This window comes from Acomys russatus, chromosome 21 (genome assembly GCF_903995435.1).
Source record: "Acomys russatus chromosome 21, mAcoRus1.1, whole genome shotgun sequence".
Taxonomy (NCBI): Eukaryota; Metazoa; Chordata; class Mammalia; order Rodentia; family Muridae; genus Acomys; species Acomys russatus.
Genome location: NC_067157.1, coordinates 28,289,617 through 28,309,540, shown reverse-complemented (window position 1 = coordinate 28,309,540; position 19,924 = coordinate 28,289,617). Strand labels below are relative to the sequence as shown.

Below are 19,924 nucleotides of genomic sequence, written 5' to 3'. Positions count from 1 at the left end.
ACATCTGCATTGATGGGAGCATTGGAAACAGCTGTTATTGCTCAGTAACGGTCCATGTGGAAGCTTCAGACAGTGGGTTGTAGACTAAGCAATACAAGCGCCGTGTTGGAACCATCTGAGCCAGCGAAGCGGGAAGGGCTGGGATGCATCGTAAGCGTTAAAATGCCAGCAGCTCTTCTACACTTTCGATTCTCTCTCATCCTCCGGTGCAGATGAATGCCTCACCCCCCCCTCGAGGTGTGGCTCCGGCATCTTGATGCACAATTACATCAAGTTTAGAATTTTCATTTTGCTTCATAAAAGGTACAACACAAATGTGAAAGTCTCCTCTGGTTTTGAATTTGTCTTTCGTGTTTTACAGTATTAATATTCGTTGTGGTATTATCTGCACAAACTATGTGCCCCGGTTTATTTCACTGATACCTGTTTCCAGCTTTTTTTTTGTTTTAGACACTCTGCAACTAGAAATATACATGTGTGTTGCTGAGCACCATCAGTCTGTATATAGCTTGTATAAGTAAAGCTATTCACTATATCGGGAAAGAACATTCATTATTTTTAAAAAGACATCTGATTATAGTATACTGTGTTTCTCATATTTTCTCATATAAGGTATATATTCTTTTAAAAATGAGATCATGGCACTTTTTTTTCTCCCCTACTCTGTGTGCTTTTTATTTAATCAAATTGAAATCTTTATTGTGCAAGCTATAGATTCCCATGTAATATAAATCATAAGGCAGAGGGTAGTCTTCTTTTATACTTTTCCCAGTTTCTGCCAGTGATAACATTTTCAAGGCTACAGCATAAGGTCACTGTTAAAATACTAAATTTGACAGCGACATTTTAATAGTCTGACAGATTATCCTGGAGAAACTAGTGCTAATTTTAAAAGGCTATGTTTACTTTAAAATAAAACTCAAAATAGCATACTTTACTCCTTTAGGCAATGTGATTTTTTTTTCCATTTAAAATTTGTGTGCGTGTGTGTGTGCATGTGTGTGTGTGTGTGTGTGTGTGTGTGCTGTTGACAATTAAAAGAAATATACAAAGAAATAGAGAAAGAAAAAAAAAAAAAAACAACAGAAAGGAGATACATTAAGCACTGCTGAAGGAAAGGAAAACACTGATCATGCTATTTAAGGGCATCTTACTTAGGGGAGCCTGAAGAGGGTGCCCGGTTTTGGAGCACCAGCCCACGGGGTGAATGTCTGGAGAATCTGCATCTACCCAGTAGTCATAGCAACTGCTCCAGCCATCAAAGTGAACCTGCATAACAGAAGAACACAGAGTCACAGCAATTGCTACTGTAACGCTTCAATCCACAGCATGAGCCTTTGTCCTTCCTTCTTGTTTACGCAGCATATTTAATGCCCAATAAGTCACTTCAATTATTTAAGGTAATCCCCTCACAACCAGAGAGGAGAAACTGCTTTTGAAACTATCGCTGAACTGCAGCGACTGTCTTGCCAAAGATGCCTCTGAGGCAGCAGTCTACAGGCCCATTGTATGTATCCTTAAACGCAGACTAGGAACCATGCCCAACAGCTTCAAACAAGCAACGGAGACACTCACAAACACTGCTGAGGGGAATTAAAATATCAAGGAATTGGGGGAGGGGGGGAGGGATGGGAAGAGTGGAAAGGAAGACCTTTGAGGTAAATATAAAGTAAGATTTTTTTAAAAAAAAAGTATAGTATCCTGCTAGAAACAAATCTCTGAGCCATACCACTCAAAATAGTATCTCTATTTTTTATAAAATGTACTTATTTTTATTTTATGTATGTGGGTGAGTGCTTTGCCTGCTGCATGTATGTCTGTGCAGCACATGCATGGTTGATGTCTGTAGAATCCAGGGGAAGGCACCGAATCCCCCAAGGCCGTAGTTACAGGCAGTTGTGAGCCTCCATGTGAGGGTGGGGGTTAAACCTGTTTCTTCCAGAGGAACACCTAGTGCTCTTAACCACTGAGCCATCTCTCCAGCCCCCAAATAGCTTTTCTTATAACTAACCAGAGTATCCCTCAAGATACATTATAAAGTGGTCACAGTTGGCATTTTTACTGGTCATCAAAGTAAAGAGCAGTAGTCTTTTAGTGACCGTTACTAGGTATCATCCACCTGTCTTTAGGTGTACAAACATCACATGCACATATATGCACACACACACACACAATATTACCTTTTACAATGAAAGTGTATGCTGAGGTACTTCACATATTTTATTTTTAGATTGTTTGCCATTTTGACTCTCCTGAAGTGTATGAATCTTTCAATCTTTACAAGATAATAAATATTCTAAAAGCATGCATGAGTGTACACAGAATACTCACAGCAAGAGAGCAAACTAAACCCATAAGAGACAATACTGATCATTTAATTACATAAAAGTGTAAAGTTTCAGATGGCAAATCTCTCCATAAGCAGGACGAAAGACCTCCCCCCTAAGCCCCTTATTATACACATGACAAAACCCTCTCTTCCTTCTTAACCACAATCCATTAAAAAGAAAAGGTGAAAACTGCAACAGAAAGATGGTGAGTAGACAGAAATGGCTCGTCATCAAGAAAATACACGTAAGCTGCTGGTGAACATGTGAAAGGGCAGACAATTTATTGGCAATGGAGAACTTGAAAATTAAAAGTACAAGATGCAATTCTCTCATCGGCCTGCCCCACATATCCACATGTTGTTGAGCCCTGGTGCTGGATGCAGAAGCTTTAAGGGAATTCCCCATAGACCATTGACAGCGACCATACTACTTGGAGAGCTATTTGGCAAAAGCAATCAACATTTAAAACTCACTGTCTTTGACTTGCTGTTTCAGTAACGTGTTGTTAATAGGGAAAGTAGTGCAACAATTAAAATGGAGGCGTGTGTCTGTGGGCTCAAAGGAATGCAGTTTCTCAACCCTACAAATCAGGTTTCCTAGAATTAAAGCCCTAAAGAGTACCTGTCCTGGCAATCATAGTACCTACCATGCTGAAGAGGGCGATAGACAGAGCTCACGGAGATAGTCGCCTAGCTAATAAGCAGATAATTAGAAAGAGCCAGGCCAAGAATCAGAAATAAAGTCACTTATTCACATACAAAGAATATGAAGCATCACCTCAGGTTAGTAAGCTCTCAATGCTACGTTTCCTTTGATCAAAAATATGTCAAAGTAGCACTGAGAATGACATTCATAATTTGCTGAAAACAGAGAGTTAAGGCATCAATGCCACCACACGAGTAAGGATGACTTATACATTAAATTTTACATTAAACCCTCTAGTCTTCAGCTAACCATAGAAAGTTACTTTTGTTTTGCTCCAGACTTGAAGCTTTGATGTTTGTGATGTTAACTTTTCCCGATTCTTTTTCTTTTACACTGGACTCTATGTTCACGTAACTCACTTCTACTACTACATACAAACAGCCTCGTGTTCCGAGGTTTATCTATCTGTGTGAAGTTAGGGTGACGCTCACAAGGTGACTGGCTGTCCTTCCTGGAAGAACCCCATGATTACCTGTGAACATTGAGAAGAAGAGGAAGGGTGTGTGTCTGAGCCCATCCCATTGTTACAGCAGGACCATGAACGTCATGGGTGTAACCAAATATTTTCTTCTTGAATTCAAGTCCTGGTCCCAAGAAGGGAATTCATGCCTACGACTGTACATGTGATCAAGAGCTGGTGGTCTCCCCCCCGACACACACACCCTGCACTTCCACGCCCAGGGAAGGCATCCCTTACTAGCATTTGCTAATTGAACATGTGGTCAACGTGTTTCTACGTACTCATGTGGATAGCCATAGGTTAGGACTGCCCTCAGCCGTCAGACATGCTCAAATGGTAGGTCCTAAATGAACCAACCATCTCTATAACCCACTCCAAGGTTTAGGGAACACTGAAGAACATGGGGCAGAAGAAGTAGAAAAGCTACAACAGTGAGGAGGTGTGTTTCAAAGAAACAAAAGTGTTTTCTGTATATGACATATCGATTGTATTTATGAACTCACTGTAGCTGCGGAAAATTGCTAAGACTGTGCCCATCACCAGAGCGTAGGAGGCCGGGGGAAGGAGTGTCACATTCATCAGTCACAGAGCCCACGTTACAGTAAATAGCTTTGCACCTATGTTCATGCAGGAAACACTATTTAAACTCAGGGGGGTCACGGGCCACAAAAGCCATGACAACAGAAGAAGGCCTGCTGGGGACGAAGGCTTCGGAAGGAGTGGGATGACAAAGGCTGCCAGGGGGTTAAAGTCAATAAAATTAATTATATACATAAATGAAACTGTCAAAGACTCAAAAAACTAAATTCCAAAGAGGAACAATAGGGCATGAGGTAAGCATATAGCATGCAAAAGTTATATACCACAAGAGAAGTATGAGAACGATGCTAGCCCATTATAGATTTAGTCATACGTGTGCTGATTTGATGAGAACGGCCCCTGTAGGCTCATTTGTGTGAATTCTTGGTCCAGCCTTAGTGTGTGAAACTGTTTGGGGAGGAAGTAGAAAGTGTGGCCTTGTTGGGTTAGGTATGTTAATGGGGGTGGGCTTTGAGGTTTCAAAAGCCTGTGCCAGGCTCTCTGGCAAGCTCTCATGGCCACCTTCCACTTGAGGATAAAATGTAAACCCTCAGCTACTGCACCAGCACCATGCTTGCCTGCTGCCCTGTTCCCCACTCCATGACAGTGATGGCCTAACTCTCTGAAACTGTAAGCAAGCCCCCAATTAAATGTTTTTTTTTTTCCCAGAAGCTGCCTTGATCATGGTGTCTCTTTACAGCAATAGCAAAGTAACTAAGGCAATACATTAAGAACAAATCAGTAATAATGCTGAATTTTTTATTAAATTTCTAAGGAAATTAGATGCTATTATGGATTAAAGTACAGAGCAGACAATTTTGCTACTTAAAACTGCAGTTTAGGGAAATGGATACACTTTTCGCCTGGAAGTATAATTTGGAGTCTCTACCAAAACATCCTATATGTTACTGATAATTATAAGATTAAAATAGTTAGTAGTACTTTTATGAAATATGCTTTTTCTTTAAAGGAAAGATTTGGTTAGACTTTTTATGAATCTGAAAGGCAACTCAGAAAAGCACACACACACACACACACACACACACACACACACATATATCCACTTCTATTCTCTGATATTAAAATCATATTACAAAGGCACCACCATGTAGGGACAATCACTCCTGTGCTTATAGGACAAAAGCAAGTGAAGAAATGAATGGTGGAAGTGTAGGTCCTAAAAGGGGGCTCAGGACCAGAAGATGGAGGGTTCCCTTCTTCCCCAAGGTAGTCAGGAAAGACATCAGGCCAGATCCCTTTCAGCATCCCTCCAAAGGAGCAGAATGTTGCTTTCTAGGAAACAGAAACATCCTGAACTCTAATATATGACTTCCTAGGTTCTGCCTTCCCCAGAGGAAGGAACTGGATGCTAACAAAGGAGGCTTCCCTGGTGGGAAGGCTGGCGTGGTGGTTTGAATAGGTATTGCGCACTCCCCCCATCCCCCCTCTCCCCATCCCCCACCACAGATTCGTGTGTTTTAGTGCTTGACCATGGGGAATGGCACTGTTAGGAGGTGTGGCCTCGTTGGAGGAAGTGTGTCACTATGAGGGCAAGCTTTGAGGTTTCAGAAGCCCAAGCCAGGCCCAGTGTCATCTTCTCTTCCTGCTGCCCGCTGAGCTGGATGTCGACCTCTCAGCTCCTTCTCTAGCCACGCTTCTCACTGTGATGACAATGGACTAACACCCTGAACTCTAAGCCAGCCTCGGGTGAATGGCTGCCTTTGTAAATGTTGCCATAGTCATGGTGTCTCTTCGCAGCAATGCACTCCAAACTAAGACAGCTAGCGTCTTGATCTCCTGTGCTTCCGCACAACCTACCAGCCATGTACCACTCTCCCCTCCCTACCCAAGACTTCACCTTCTATAGCAGCGGCTCTCAATCCTCCGAATGCTGGGACTCTCTAACACAGTTTCTCATGTTGTAGTGACCTCCCATCATAACACTGTTTTGTTGCTACTTCATAATTGTAATTTTACTACCATTATGATTTGTAATGTAAATATCTGATATGCAAGGTCGCAACCCACAGAGGAGTACCACTATTCTATAGCTTCGGTTGCCTGCAGCCAACTATGGTGTGAAAATGCCAAAGAGAACATTCCATATTGTGATGAAAAGAGACTGTTTCATACAACATTTTATAATATTTTGCTACAGCTGTCCGATTACTGTTGCTGTTGCTCTCTATATCTAGTGCATACATTATAATTTATGACAGTATGTATATATGTATAGGTGAAACTACAGTGTATATGGGATTTTGGTGTGGTTGTGGGCATCCACTAGGAATCTTTGAAGATATCCCCTGAAGACAAAGGAATACAACTCTAAGACCACTCACAAAAACACTTTATGGATGGTACCTTTTTCTTAATGTGAACAGCCATGCAGGATCACCTGACAGGTGAGACCCAACATGAAAATATAGGCCATGTTAACTGATAGAGAATTGGGGGCTGGAGCAATGGCACAGAGGCACAGGCCTGAAACTTGGGAGTCTCCTTGCTTCTGCCTCTCGAGTGCTGGAATTACAGGTAGTACTACGTTCCTGGCTGGACTGATTGGCTCTTAAACATACTGAGTTAGCCATTAAAGTTTCTATTGTATAGCAATAACAGTTTGTATAACATTTCATGTTATTTTAAGTTTTATTATCTTATAAATTATCTCATTCGACATAGTTAATACGGGCTAGAGAGATAGCTCAGTGGCTAAGGGCACTGGCTGCTCTTCCAGAGACCTAGGGTTCAATTCCCAGCACCCTCTCGGCAGTTCACACCTGTCTGTAACTCCAGCTCCAGGGAAAGTGACACCCTCGTGCAGATATATTTGCAGGCAAATCACCAATGCACATAAAATAAAAACAAATTATATATTTGATAAGAAATAGCTAATGATAGAGCTGGGCGATGGTGGCACATGCCTTTAATCCTAGCACTTGGGAGGCAGAGGCAGGAGGATTGCTGTGAGTTCGAGGCCAGCCTGGTCTACAAAGTGAATCCAGCATAGTCAAGGCTACACAAAGAAACCTTGTCTCAAAAAAACAAAAACAACAACAACAACAAAAAAAAAAAGCTTGGGAAAATGTGCACACAGTTCCAATCCCTGCAGCATGGAACTGATTCATTCCTTGCTAGTAATGAATAAAGTACTTCATCTAATCTGCCTGTGCCCTAGCCTCATCCATATGGTGACAATGACACACATGGCTCACACCACAGCTACTACAGCATTAGTGCACTGAGAACTTAAGAAGCCATGGGGTGATGACCACTTGCCATTCTTGGAGAATGTTAAATGGTCCTAGGAAGACAGTAGGACAGGCACTGTTCTGACTAGAGACAGAAAAGAGTGGTGAAGCTGCTCATGAGGGCTTTGGATGTAGTATCATAACCACTGTACTGACATGCCACATGTGGCTGGAACCAGCCAAATGGTTCAGACACTGACTGAACTTAGAAGAAGTATTTGATGTCTAGTAATCCTCGTAAAAACCTGATTTTACCTCTAAAGCTGTTCATTTTTGTTAATACTTTATAAACAATGTCTAATAGAGTCAACGAGAAGAAGTTACTCTCTTAAAAAGTGTGTACTATTGGACCATGGTGCTTTTATTTTTATTTTATATTTTCAGTTTCTTTTTTTGTTTGTTTGTTTTGTTTTTTTTGAGATAGGGTTTCTCTGTGTAGCCCTGGCTGTCCTGGAACTTACTCTGTAGACCAAGCTGCCCTTACACTCAGAGATCTGCCTGCCGCTGCCTCCAGAGTGCTGGGACTAAAAGACGTGTACCACCACCACACAGCTACTTTACTTCTGAAGTGAATGTCACCTTAAAATGTTGTGTCTACTTTCTCCAGTAGATATTCAAAATATTAAGCTACCGTTCATAACTAAAGGGAAAATATCTTGGGGCAATTAAAAAAACTTGGATGGATGCAAAGCCACTTTGCCTATTCCTATGTCTTTAGTAATTTAATTGCAGCGCTTAAGTTCACTGTCTAGTAGTTTCCAAGGTAAGCAAAACAGAGCAGACAGCACTTACTTTTATCCGGTGGTCGTCTGTGTCTGCTACAGTCGCTACTCTGATAAACAGGGGGTTTCTTCTGTCTACAGCTTCAAGCTTCATTTTCTTCTGGAATCCGTGTGGAGGTTTCTGCCATAGGAGAAAGTTGTCACACAGTGAGGAAGAGCAGGCTGAGGAATAACGACAAACAGCAGTTGAATTGTTCAGGTCACCTGCTCTCAGATAGGCACCGGGTGACACTTTTCAATCAAAACAAACACAAAAGGACAGCCTCGCTCAAGAGCAGACAGAAGGCAGAGGCAAAGGCACCGCAGCCATGTGACCAGCCAGTGAAGCCTCGACATTGTCCTTATTGGTTGAGGTGCTATGGCATGAAATTTGTTTTTTAAAAATATGGAAAAACAGATGAACCATCTAGAAGTGTTAAGAGGAGAGGGGAGAAAAGATAATTTAAAACAAATGAGCATTGCTGAAAGGTCTTAGCCTTAATTTTATCTTTTCTAAACACAGCAGAAGATATTCAAAATGTTAAGTATTATGAACCCAGGTGAACTTGTGATAATGTCGCCATTTTCTTTAAGTTAAGGCAAAGTGGGTCTGTAATGTCTTTGAAATTTGTTCTCCTGCGTTAGCATCTACACTTGAGATCATCACTTGTATAACACATCGTAGTCGGTGATAAGAGGGAAGCAATACTGTATGAGTTCGAAGACGCAGAGGTGGAGTACTGAGAAGTGGCTATGGCCCATTTTTTTTAAAGTTTATTTCTAGAGAAGGCTTTTAATGCTTATTTATCAAACTAAGTAAATTAAAGAAACTCCCAATTTAGTCATAATAAGCAACCGTTTTCAATAAAATGGATAATTTTTCCACTTCAATTTTCATCTAAGCGCCTACAGATTAACATGTTGACTTCAAGCACATTTCAAATGTTACTTGTATTATTATAATTCCCAGTGATCATATCATAGACAATTATTCTTAAAGATCACTAAATTGTGTGTGCGCATTTGTATGTTGCATGGGGCACGTGCCAGTGCGCGCACATTTATAACCACACACAGAGTGTTTTGCTCTATCACTCTCCATCTTATTTTTTAGACAAATTTTCTCATTAAAATTAGAGCTGGTTGATCTATTTTGGCTAGGGTGGTTGTCTCCCAGGCTCCCCGAATTTACCTGTCTTGCCTTTCAATATCAAGGTTGCACACAGCCATGCCCAGAATCCTATTGAGTGCTGGGGATTTGAACACAGCCCCTCTTCAATGGCAAATAATCTTATTCCTTGAGCCAAATCCCAAGCCCGAGATTTCTACAGTGTAAAAGTTATAACCATTTCATCTTGATATTGAATACTAAAGTTAGAAAACAACAACAACAACAAAACAAATGAGTAATCTGACTGAACAAGATGGAACAGCTTTTCCAGGAAAGAAAGCCCAACACCCAGAGGAAACCACCTTGGAGAAAGCCACAGGCTGAGGAAGACAAGGAGACTTTTCCATATAGTGCTGATGAATTAGATAAAATAATGGGAGAAGCAAAAGAATTGCTGCAGGGATTCTTGACGGCCACGCTGGAAAAGCCTTAGTTCTACCTCTCATGAAATACCAGATGTGTAAGCTGACCCTCTACTATCACCACATCCAGGCTAAAAGCCTACACGTTGGAAGGGGAGAGAAGAGGTAGCAAATACCACAAATCCACTGCCACCCCCACCCCCATCTTATTGTTTAAAATATCCGTCAGGTGAAATAATAAAAATTCTTTCGCAAGGTTCTTCTCCACTTGTTATGAGTTTCCTCTTTAAAAATACACTAGGTTCTTTCTACCTGTATTTTAAACTATTCTTGTTAATTAAGTCTACGATTAAAAACACTAGCAATTTCAGTATTAAAGTATCATCTAAAGAGCAAGATGGCCTCCAGAGGACAAAGTCATGTTTAAAAACATCTGATTTTGGTTTTGAAGCCGGATCTGTACACGTGGCCGGGGCTGGCCTTGAATCATGCTCCTCGGTCACTTCTCAACTGCTAGGGTGACAAGTACCCAATGCCTGAGGCTTACTGAGTTATTTAATATATTTAGTTTCCCCTTAAATTCTTGAGAAAGTACAAAGTATAAGGTAATTTATCTGAGGAGCTGGGGAGATAGTTCAGTTGATGGAGTGCTCATCTTGCCAGTTTGCTCCCTAGAGGCCACATGAAAAAAGTGAGTATGGTTTAAAACAAAGAAACAAAACAAAACAACAACAACAAAAAGCATGGTGGTGCACCCTTGTAAACCCCAGCTGGAGAGGCAGAGACAAGCAGGTTCGTGTGGCTCACACCAGCCAACCTAACCTACTTGTCAAGTTTCAAGCCAAGAAACACACCTTGTCTCAAAAACCAAGATGAACCGTATCTGAGGACCAACATTCAAGGCGTGTCTGCACCGGCCCACATGCCTCCTTCCCTGACACATGTACATCCATATAAATCACAGTAAGCCAGGCGTGGTGGCACACACCTTTAATCCCAGCACTCAGGGTGGCAGAGGCGGGCGGATCTCTGTGAGTTCGAGGCCAACCTGGTCTACAAAGGGAAGTCCAGGACAGCCAAGGCTACACAGGGAATCCCTGTCTTGGGGAGGATAAGGAGGGGAGAAGAAAAGGAAAAAAAAAAAAAAAAGGAAAGAAATCATGGTAACAAGCTTGACTCTCAAAATTGAAAAACAGCCGGGCATGGTGACGAACACCTTTAATCCCAGCACTTGGAATGCAGAGGCAGGCAGATCACTGTGAGTTCAAGGCCAGCCTGGTCTACAGAGTGAGTCTAGGATAGCCAGGGCTATTACACAGAGAAACCCTGTCTTGAAAAAGAAAACAACAAAAATCAAAGTTGAAAAACTCTGAAAGCATCTTCTTTGGCCCGCTGCTTTCTTCTCGTTACTGCTAAGCCAGCCGAGCAGCTTCACAAATATGCGTGAATAAACAGCATCATTGACATGCAGCAGTCAAACAGAGCAGAGCACATTCTCTCACCACTTTGAATGCTCTCGCAGGAGCAGGTAAAGAGTTGGTTTCTTCTAAATATTTATCCCAGGAAAAGTGTTTCACATGTGAGTATCCTAAGAAATAAAGAAAAATATGAAATCCTATGAGGGCGTAATGAAAATGAGAATAAGAAACTGTCATACAAAAATCATGAAATGCCAGCAGCCTACCCAGGGAAAGAAATGCCAGCAGCCTACCCCTGGAAAGAGTGTCCAGGGCCATAGAAGAACTTGAAGGCACTATTACTCCTAGTGATTAGTTCTTTTCTGGTCATTTATTCTGACTCTATTGCTTCTTAGATGAGATTACATAAAATATCTTTTTATTTATTTATTTTTTAGTATCTTTATTAAGGTACTGAAATAAAAATACAAAGGGTTTATAGGTATTATTGATGAACTATTTCAGATAACCTCTCCTTTTGTTAGGCTGAATAAAGAAACATGCTCAAATCACAGATTTATTCTTAAGAGAACTTGTAAAAATAACACCCCAAGTTCCAAATCCATCAGGTAGGCATAATGGTGGCCTAGGAGGTGCAAACTTTGTCACAGGAAGGGGACTTAGGAAAATCTGTGTATGTATTAGTTATAATGGAAGTTGGGTTTCTATCCAGCTGAGAAGCAGCTACAAACACAAATGAAGCCTATAGTTTGAGATTTGAATCAAGGCCAATGGTATCAGTCAAAATTTTGTTTTGGTTTGTAACACACACTAACACAGAAATAGAAAAGAATACACAGTTCTGCATATGCTTACAGATGTATGTATTTTAAATGCGCCTTTACCCGGGGCAAGGCAGATATTACCTCCTAAGCCATCCTCCAGTAACTTCCAGTCTCCATCCCATTCCATCTGCTTCTAATAATTTCTATGGTGCTACTTTCCATGCATAATCCCAAAACACTTACTTTTGTTATTCATTTTGGCTATGTCATGAGCATAGGAATGGAAAACCAGGCTCATAATTTGACTTATTGTTATTTTCGCTTTCACATTCTTTTACTGTGGTAAAACTTACATGATACCAAATTTATCATTAGTTCAGTACCATTAAAAACATACTATGATATTTGGTCATTTTCACATGCAATTCTGTTCTTTTAAAAGCTTGTGGTGGAAAAAAAAAAGGAAAAAACCCAAAGCATTTTTTCCCTTTCTTTCATTCGATTGTGAAAGTCTATGAAAGGATTGGGCCTCACAGATGAAGTTAACAATAACACCACACACCACCCTTTCCCAGGCACACATTTAGAAACCTGCTAACCACTAGTTCACCATTTATTTACCAGACTCTGGTTACGACAGGAACAACAGTGCGTATGTATGACAGAATTGATATTAAACTGGGAAATAGCGAGACTCCCCACAGCAGGCTAGATGGCCGTGCTGCCAGAGAACCAACTCTGCATAAGATGTCTTCCAGGGGGTGCCAGGTTTTGAGCCCTAGAAGTTTTAACTCTTTGTGACTTATGTCTCTTCCATCTTCAAACTAGCAATGAAAATTAGTCAGGCTATAGGCTTCTCTTCTAGAAAAGACTAGGAGCTTGCTCGGCTTCCTAGAGTGTAACTGCCACACTCACAGTATGTGCTTACTTATCCCTGCAGCCACTTCCGTACTACAGCTGAGCTGAGTGCCTCTGACAGGGGCTCTAGGGCACACCCGACCTCAAGTAGCTATTCTTTTTACAAAAACATGGCCAACTCTTCTAGTATACAAAAAACATTAGACACATTATAAATCCAAACCTGGTGGCGTAATCAAGGTTCTCCTATGTTCTTTGCACCAACCCACTGGGTGGATGTGTGGACTGGATGATTCACACCTGCAGGTTATATAGGCTGTAGTTACTAGAGAGATAGGCAAATGCTGTCAGAAGTTTTTAAGAGGAAAATTAATTAGTGGTTAGGAACACGTCCAGGAGTTCTACCTATTACAATCTATCCAAATTGAAAAATGCTACAGGATCTTTCATTCTTCATATAAAGTGTATGTAAGGAAGTTTTCACACATATATAGTGCATTTTAGCTAGATAAATATCATATGGGTTTGAGACTAAAGTTTTATTTTCACACACATCAAAAAAAAAGTTGTTAAAGTCTAAACCTTCAAATGTAGAAAAAGTACAAAGAGAGCATCAAATACAAACACCACATAAAAATAAAAATAAAAAAACCTATGTAAAAGGAAAGTTAGAATTACCTTAGCATCTTTAAGGCAAATGTGCAAGACTACTGTCAAGAAACAGCATGCTAGAGTACCAACGGAAATCAGGAAAACTAGTAAGGGGCCATAGGACAGGCAGTGTTCAAGGACAGAACACATATGGAGTGAAGGGCGGCGGGGGGGGGGGGGGGGGACAATGGAGAAGGAACGGGGTGCAGATGGGGGCAGGGCAGACGTAAGGGGTAGTGCAGCAGAAAGGGTTAACTAGCACTAACAACTTTAAAATGCCACCTGGGAGCTTACTGCTGTAGGGGCTTCCTAAATATACATATTATACACGCAGTTATAGACACCAGATACTTCTTATAGATACCTTAAACTATCAAAAGGCCCAGTGGAAATAAACACAGACATAAATAGTAACGGGGTGCTATTTCTGTTACCCTGTAGAACTGCAGAGAATAAAACTAGGCACGTCTTCCCTCTGTTGCTTTCTCCTGCTTGTCATCTTTACTAGGACTGAGCTTATGTTTTCCCAGAGTCTCCCCATCAGCACACAAAGCTGGTGCTTTGACTCCTTGCTCCTAAGCACACGTGTTCTGTGAATTCCTCACCTCAACATGTAATATATTTCACCCATTTATCTGCTCACTGGTTCTTTTAAGTAGCAAGTGAAGATAATATGCTAAAAAGTGGTATGCCTGGCTGGCACTGGGCAGACCCTGAGGAAACCGCCATAGTAAAGTAAGTGTAAGTTTCTTGCCTCTGTGGCCTGTGCAGCATTGTAGAAAGAGACCATAGAAATGAGATAACCGTTCCCTCTATCTGGAAGGGACTGGAGCCCGGGACCCCTGAAGACAACAAATGCAGAGATGCTCAAGTGCCTTATGGCATTTGCATATTCTGTATGTGCGTCCCCAGGGGTACTTTAAACCACCCCTAGATGACTAACAGTAGCTTAGTACAATGTAAATATTAGAGAATTGTTACGGGAAAATAACTTATTTTAAGCATGTGTATGTTTAGTGCTAATGTAACTATCATGGGGCTGATTACATCTGTGAGCTCTGGTTAGCGCAAAGGGAAACAGATAGAGTAAAGGCATAGGCTGAGTGAGAGGGGAAAGGTGTCGCTCTCTACAGCGCAGCCAAGGCAGCCTCTCAAGGGGCAAGATTTGAGCCTTGAAGGGTGTGATGAGTGAGAGAAGTAAGCCACTCAGACACAGAAAGGAAATTATTCTGGGGAGAGACAATGAGCCCAAATGTTCTGAAGGGGGATCCTAGCAGTGCTGTGTCAGGAATAGGACAGAACGGACTGAAGGAAACAGAGAATGGAACTTTATGTCAGAGGTGGGAGGGGCGGAGCGGCGCTATTTGGTACATAACAAAGCATAGTGTGTTGGTCAAGAGTGAAGTGAAACATTGTGGAGGGTATTGTTCAGAGAAGTAGCTTAGTTCAATGTATGCCTTAATGTGCTTATTTTTAACTATTATGCAAAGCATAATCTGATATTCCACAACAAGAGCCAGTTAGAAGGCAACGCAAAGTGATCACAGTAGCCTGGTCCACAGGGCGTGAAAACAGCCCGTGGTCAGGTTTAGATGAACCTTTTAAGCAGAGACCTAAGAGCACTTGTGGGTACATTTAACACAGGACTTGAGTGAACTGAAGAAGCCAGGACACTACAAGTTTCTGGCACCGTGAATGTAGCTGCCATTTCCTGGGCCAGGAGAGACTGCTAGCTAGCATCGGTGGCTCTGACATTTCAGGTGCTGAATGAGAGAGAGAGCTCCTGCTATGGGCATGTTCGGCAGGGTTAGGGTTAGGCAAACAAGATGGGATGTCAAATAAACTGTGGACACAAAAGTCTAGATAGAGTTCACACGGAAAGAAGATCAGGGCCCAAAGTATCCATTTCAGAGTTATGAGCATTTGGGACGATTCTTAATCCATGAGCAGACCTGAGACAATCTGGGGTGGGGGGTGCATATGCGGTGGGGGAAGTCTGCATCAGATGACTAGTAAGTGACGTAACAACTGGATTCAATGGAGCTACAGTCCAAAGGAGAAGCAAGGGCTAGTCATGGGGCCTGTCAAGAGAAAGGTCTCTAGCATCAGTGATGAGAGTACAACACCCAAGTGAGAACAAAATGGGGCTAGGAGAGAACGAAAGAAGAGATGGTGTGGACAATGACACAGAAAGCACATTTATTTAAGAAGCTCAGGTACAAATGGACTCAGTGAAATGAGGCATCAGAGAGCAAAAGGGAAGGTCGGCCTTGCTGCTTGTTGGAAAACTGAATGACGTGGGGTGGAGTGTATGTGGAAATTTTCTATTTTCTAAGTGATTCTTAAATTACTTGAAAATAAAAATTGTTATTACTTTTTAACTAGACAAGTAAACAATTGTCAGGAAAGAAACAGAAGCTGAGCAGACCCTGTGATGGGGGGCATCCTATATGCTAAGGATACATCAGGGGTTAAAACAAACTTCTCTTCTTTCATGTGTGCACTGGTAAAAGGAATTCATCAGAGTGCACAATGTGCACCATGAAGAAGAGAGAAATAGAATTGAAGTCACAAGGGTGAGGGGTTGGGGGCCAGGTTGGGCGGGTGGGGAAGTGGGGCAGGTGGGGGGTGGGGGTGAGCAGGAGGGCCAGAGAGCAGCTGAGCTGGTCACCTGCATGAAGATGAGGAAGGTGAGGCAAGTGAAGCGCAGAAAGCAGAAGTCTCTTCTGCTTTTTTTCTCAGTTAAATAAGAAAGCAAATATCTGCTTTGAAAGGGGCCAGAATTAGGGTGTAAAATGTCTGAGAGAGGAGAAAACCAGAGGGAAATGTACTAGTCTGGAGGAGTAGACAGGAGATGCAAGGACTGAGGACCCAGCTGACCTTCCTTCACATTGGCAGCCACAAGGGTTACGTCACAGTATTCAGCATGTGGTAGCCTTGTCTCTAGCTGTGTGCAATGGATGGCCAGGCTCGGTCACAGTAGCCAGGAAGAGGATTCAACCTGCACTGGGATGGAGCCGGGCAAATATACAATATGGAGACAGACTGTAGTTGCAAGGGAAAATGACAAGAGGCCTACAGGCACACCACAGCATTGTTCTTAAAAACAAACAGACAAAAAAACGGTTACAACCGTTCCCCACCTGTGCTCAAGGATAGCAGTTACCCTGAAACACACACACACACACACACACACACACACACACACACACACACACACACACACACACACACACACACGAGGCAGAAGGGCAGAGAGAGAGAGAGAAGAGAGAAAAAAAGAGAGAGCAGGCAGAGAGGGGAGGGAGACAGAGACAGGCAGAGATACACCAGATCAGACCAGACCTGAAACTGGGGTCCAGATACACATAGAATGTCAAGGAATATTCCAGCACAGTATACTCCACTTTGGATAACATCAGTACACAGCATGTTAATAGACTAAGTTTCGCTATAAAGAAGCCAGGTTCCAATTACTTGAAGCAGCAGTTCCTGAAGCACACATTGTCAGCAGTGACACATGCTGAGATAAGAAACCACTAGGCAAAGGTGATTTTTCTCAGAGCTTTCTCAAGAGAAAATACTTTAACTTCAGGATGGAGAGGTGGCTCAGCAGTAAGAGCATTCACTGGTGCTCTTCCAGAGTCCTGGCTTTCGAGTCCCAGAAACCTACCTGGTAGATCACAATCATCTGAAACTCCTTCCGGTTCCTGGGGGAATCTTATGCCCTCTTCTGGTATTAGCAAGCATTGCACTCACTAGATACACAGGCACACAGGCAGACAGAACAGCTATACCCATAAACAGCTAGGCAATGTCAAGTTCATCTATTTTCATGAAAGACTTTTAATATATAACTCCTTATAATGTACTGTTACAATTATATTAGTACAGTTATTTGGATACCTCAGCTTTTCTTAATCATTTTGGTTATGGACTTTTACTGACAATGTGGTGCCTTTAAGAAAGGTAGAAATATAACAAAAGAGGAAGAAGGAATAACTCACAGCAAAGCACCTTCTACTTACCTCTTAATCTTGATCACTTGTGTTTTTATGTAAAATTGTGGGGGAACTACATTTAAGTAGGTAAAAATTAATCATGAAGTCTCCTATGATCCATTTGAATCAAGACTACTATGTTCTAAGACTAACAATTCACACACACACACACACACGCACGCACGCACGCATGTACGCACGCACACACACACACCAAAAACCCCTCATTATTTATGCTTTAGCCATAATGAGTATGCTATAGAAACACAAACAGGCTGAGTGAGGGCCCAGCCCCCTAGGGTTGAAAAGAAAGAGATGAGTTCTGTTGGCAATGGTCATTTATTTGTTTAGCTTAGACTAGCCTCAAACTTGCTGTGTAGCTGAAAACAACTCTCGCCCCCTGATCTTCTGGCCTCCACCTCCCATGAGATTCCAAGTATGTACTACCATGCCACAGCCAAGGCAAGCTGTGTAGAGGAGCAAACAAGGACGTGTAAGGTAAGGACTAATGTATTTTTCAAGCAGCAGTGGTTGCAGTCCTGTAAGATATGACGCCGACCTCTTCCACTGCCTCATCCCATGGCATGATTGCCAGTTTCCTAAACCAGCACCTGCTGCATGGCCACCCACTATCTATTAACTCCCTGCTTTACTGATAAGCTCCAGACTTCATTGTTTTTCCCTTCCATCCCTAACTCACGTTAATCGCTGTGTTTTTTGCTTAGAATCTCTTGATAACACACTAACTTGGCGAAGCTCAAAGTGATGCCATGTAGTCACTCTGGGGTCAAACTTTTGTTTCTTCTTTTTCTCCAGGCTGAGAGGAGAAGTGATGACTGTGACCAATAATGCAGTGTCAGATATTTCCACTCTCCTCCCTCACAGTGGTTTGAGACCTTCCTCCCTAGAAGGTCACCTCGGCGTTTCCCAGCAAAAACCCTATGCCTTCAGCGCTAAGCTTTTCTACTGAGTGTCCCCTATAGTCACCTCCTCAGCCATCTGCAAACTGGTGTAAACTCTCTGAGAAGCCTTTCCCCATGCGCCTTCCAGTGAGGTGGAGAGGATCTTTTACGCCACAGAAGACAGCAACAGCTGGTGCTAAGGAAACATTTGAGCACTAACCACCAATGACTGGGGACACGTTTCTCTCCTTCCTGAGACCCCAGGCCCCCAGGACTTTCTAGTTCCCATTCACTTTATGTCCTCCTGTCACCACCGACACCCAGTGCACCTCCAACTAAACTCAGCCATAAAAAGCCTGTCGCCTTTGATGCCCACTCTAGGAACCATGTTACCAGTACACCAATATTACATTAGGGAGAAACAAACCTTTTACTATTCTCAACTCACGAGCGTGAAAGAGATCCACCTCTAAGAGCAGCTTGTAGTTTACTTCTAATAGCTGGGGAAAGAGGTTTCTTCTAAGTCACTAACTTGACGCTTCTCTTTCCGCAGACTTCTGCCCTGACTGATACCACACCAGAATAAAACCAAAGTGGCTGAGGCTGCAGTTCCACCCACTCAGGGCTCTGTGCTAAACATGCTCAGTCCTGCTGTCATGTTGTCCTGAATCCCCAAAGACAAGGTCACATGAAAATAACCATTTCTTACAGGGAAAATTTTTTTCTCAGTGCCTGGGAGGAAAGAAGAGACGACTAGTCTTATTATAGGCTCTGTCCCTGGAGCCCAATGTCAAGCAGGAGGAAGGTAAGAGGAAAAAAGGCCTACGTATGCAATAGGGTGTGAGGTACAGTACTCCCAAGGTCCCTGTGACAAAGCAAGACAGGGCAGAGGTTCCTCCATTTGTATTCTTGCTAAGGCCATTTAAGATTTAACTAGAATTTGATCCCCTTTGTGGAGAATCCCATGGAAAACAACCAAATTCTCTTCTAGGAACCCAAGGTCAAGATGCCTCAGCTAACTTAGCTTAGCTTCTGCCAAACTGCCTGCTTCACAGACCTCTCCACCTCTCCTTCCAGCTAGCTGCTTAATTTAAACCTCCTGCTTGTGCAGAACCTCCCCCTCCAGCTCCTAAACAGTAGGTGTTACACTTGGGTCAGAATATCTGAGGGTAGTCCTAGCTAACTGGAATAAAGACCTTTTGATTTGCTATAAGCTGTGTCTGAGTGGCCGCCTGCTAGCACGCAGGTGATTGAGCTGGCCTGACCTCAGAAACCTAGCAACATCTTATGTCATCACCTACCACTGCCAGGTGTGAGCTGACAGATTAAAGGACCCCTGCCCCGCCCCCCCCCACCCCACACACAGGCACAGACACAGATACAGACACACACACACACACACACACACACACACACACACACACACACACACACACCCCTCTCCCTTTTGGTCCTTCTCTCTGTCCTCATGGCTCTGCCTCGTCTGCCTCTATCCTTTCTCCAGGCCCTCACTCCTCTTCCCCCTTACACAAGAGCTGTTGTGTGACATAAACCCTCAGGGGCATACCTTGGCACAGGCCCTCCGTGGCACCCCTCACCACATCATTCTATTTCATAACAACCTCCACTGGGTGCCCGGTAACAAACAGTCCTCACTCTCCTTTCTGCATCTTTGATGTAGTTTCAATATTCTGTGATACTGAACATCACT

General features: G+C 42.6%; 1 protein-coding gene across 1 annotated transcript in view; it reads right to left on the bottom strand.

Annotated features, from left to right (window-relative positions):
• Positions 1-19,924, bottom strand: part of L3mbtl3 (L3MBTL histone methyl-lysine binding protein 3) — a 101,062-nt gene that overhangs the window by 29,939 nt on the left and 51,199 nt on the right. The window contains exons 13-16 of the mRNA XM_051164095.1: positions 12,883-12,959; positions 11,122-11,207; positions 8,118-8,228; positions 1,155-1,269 (exon numbers count right to left, since the gene is read on the bottom strand). Of these exons, the coding sequence (XP_051020052.1) occupies positions 1,155-1,269; positions 8,118-8,228; positions 11,122-11,207; positions 12,883-12,959 (389 nt within the window). The remainder of the gene's footprint in view (positions 1-1,154; positions 1,270-8,117; positions 8,229-11,121; positions 11,208-12,882; positions 12,960-19,924) is intronic.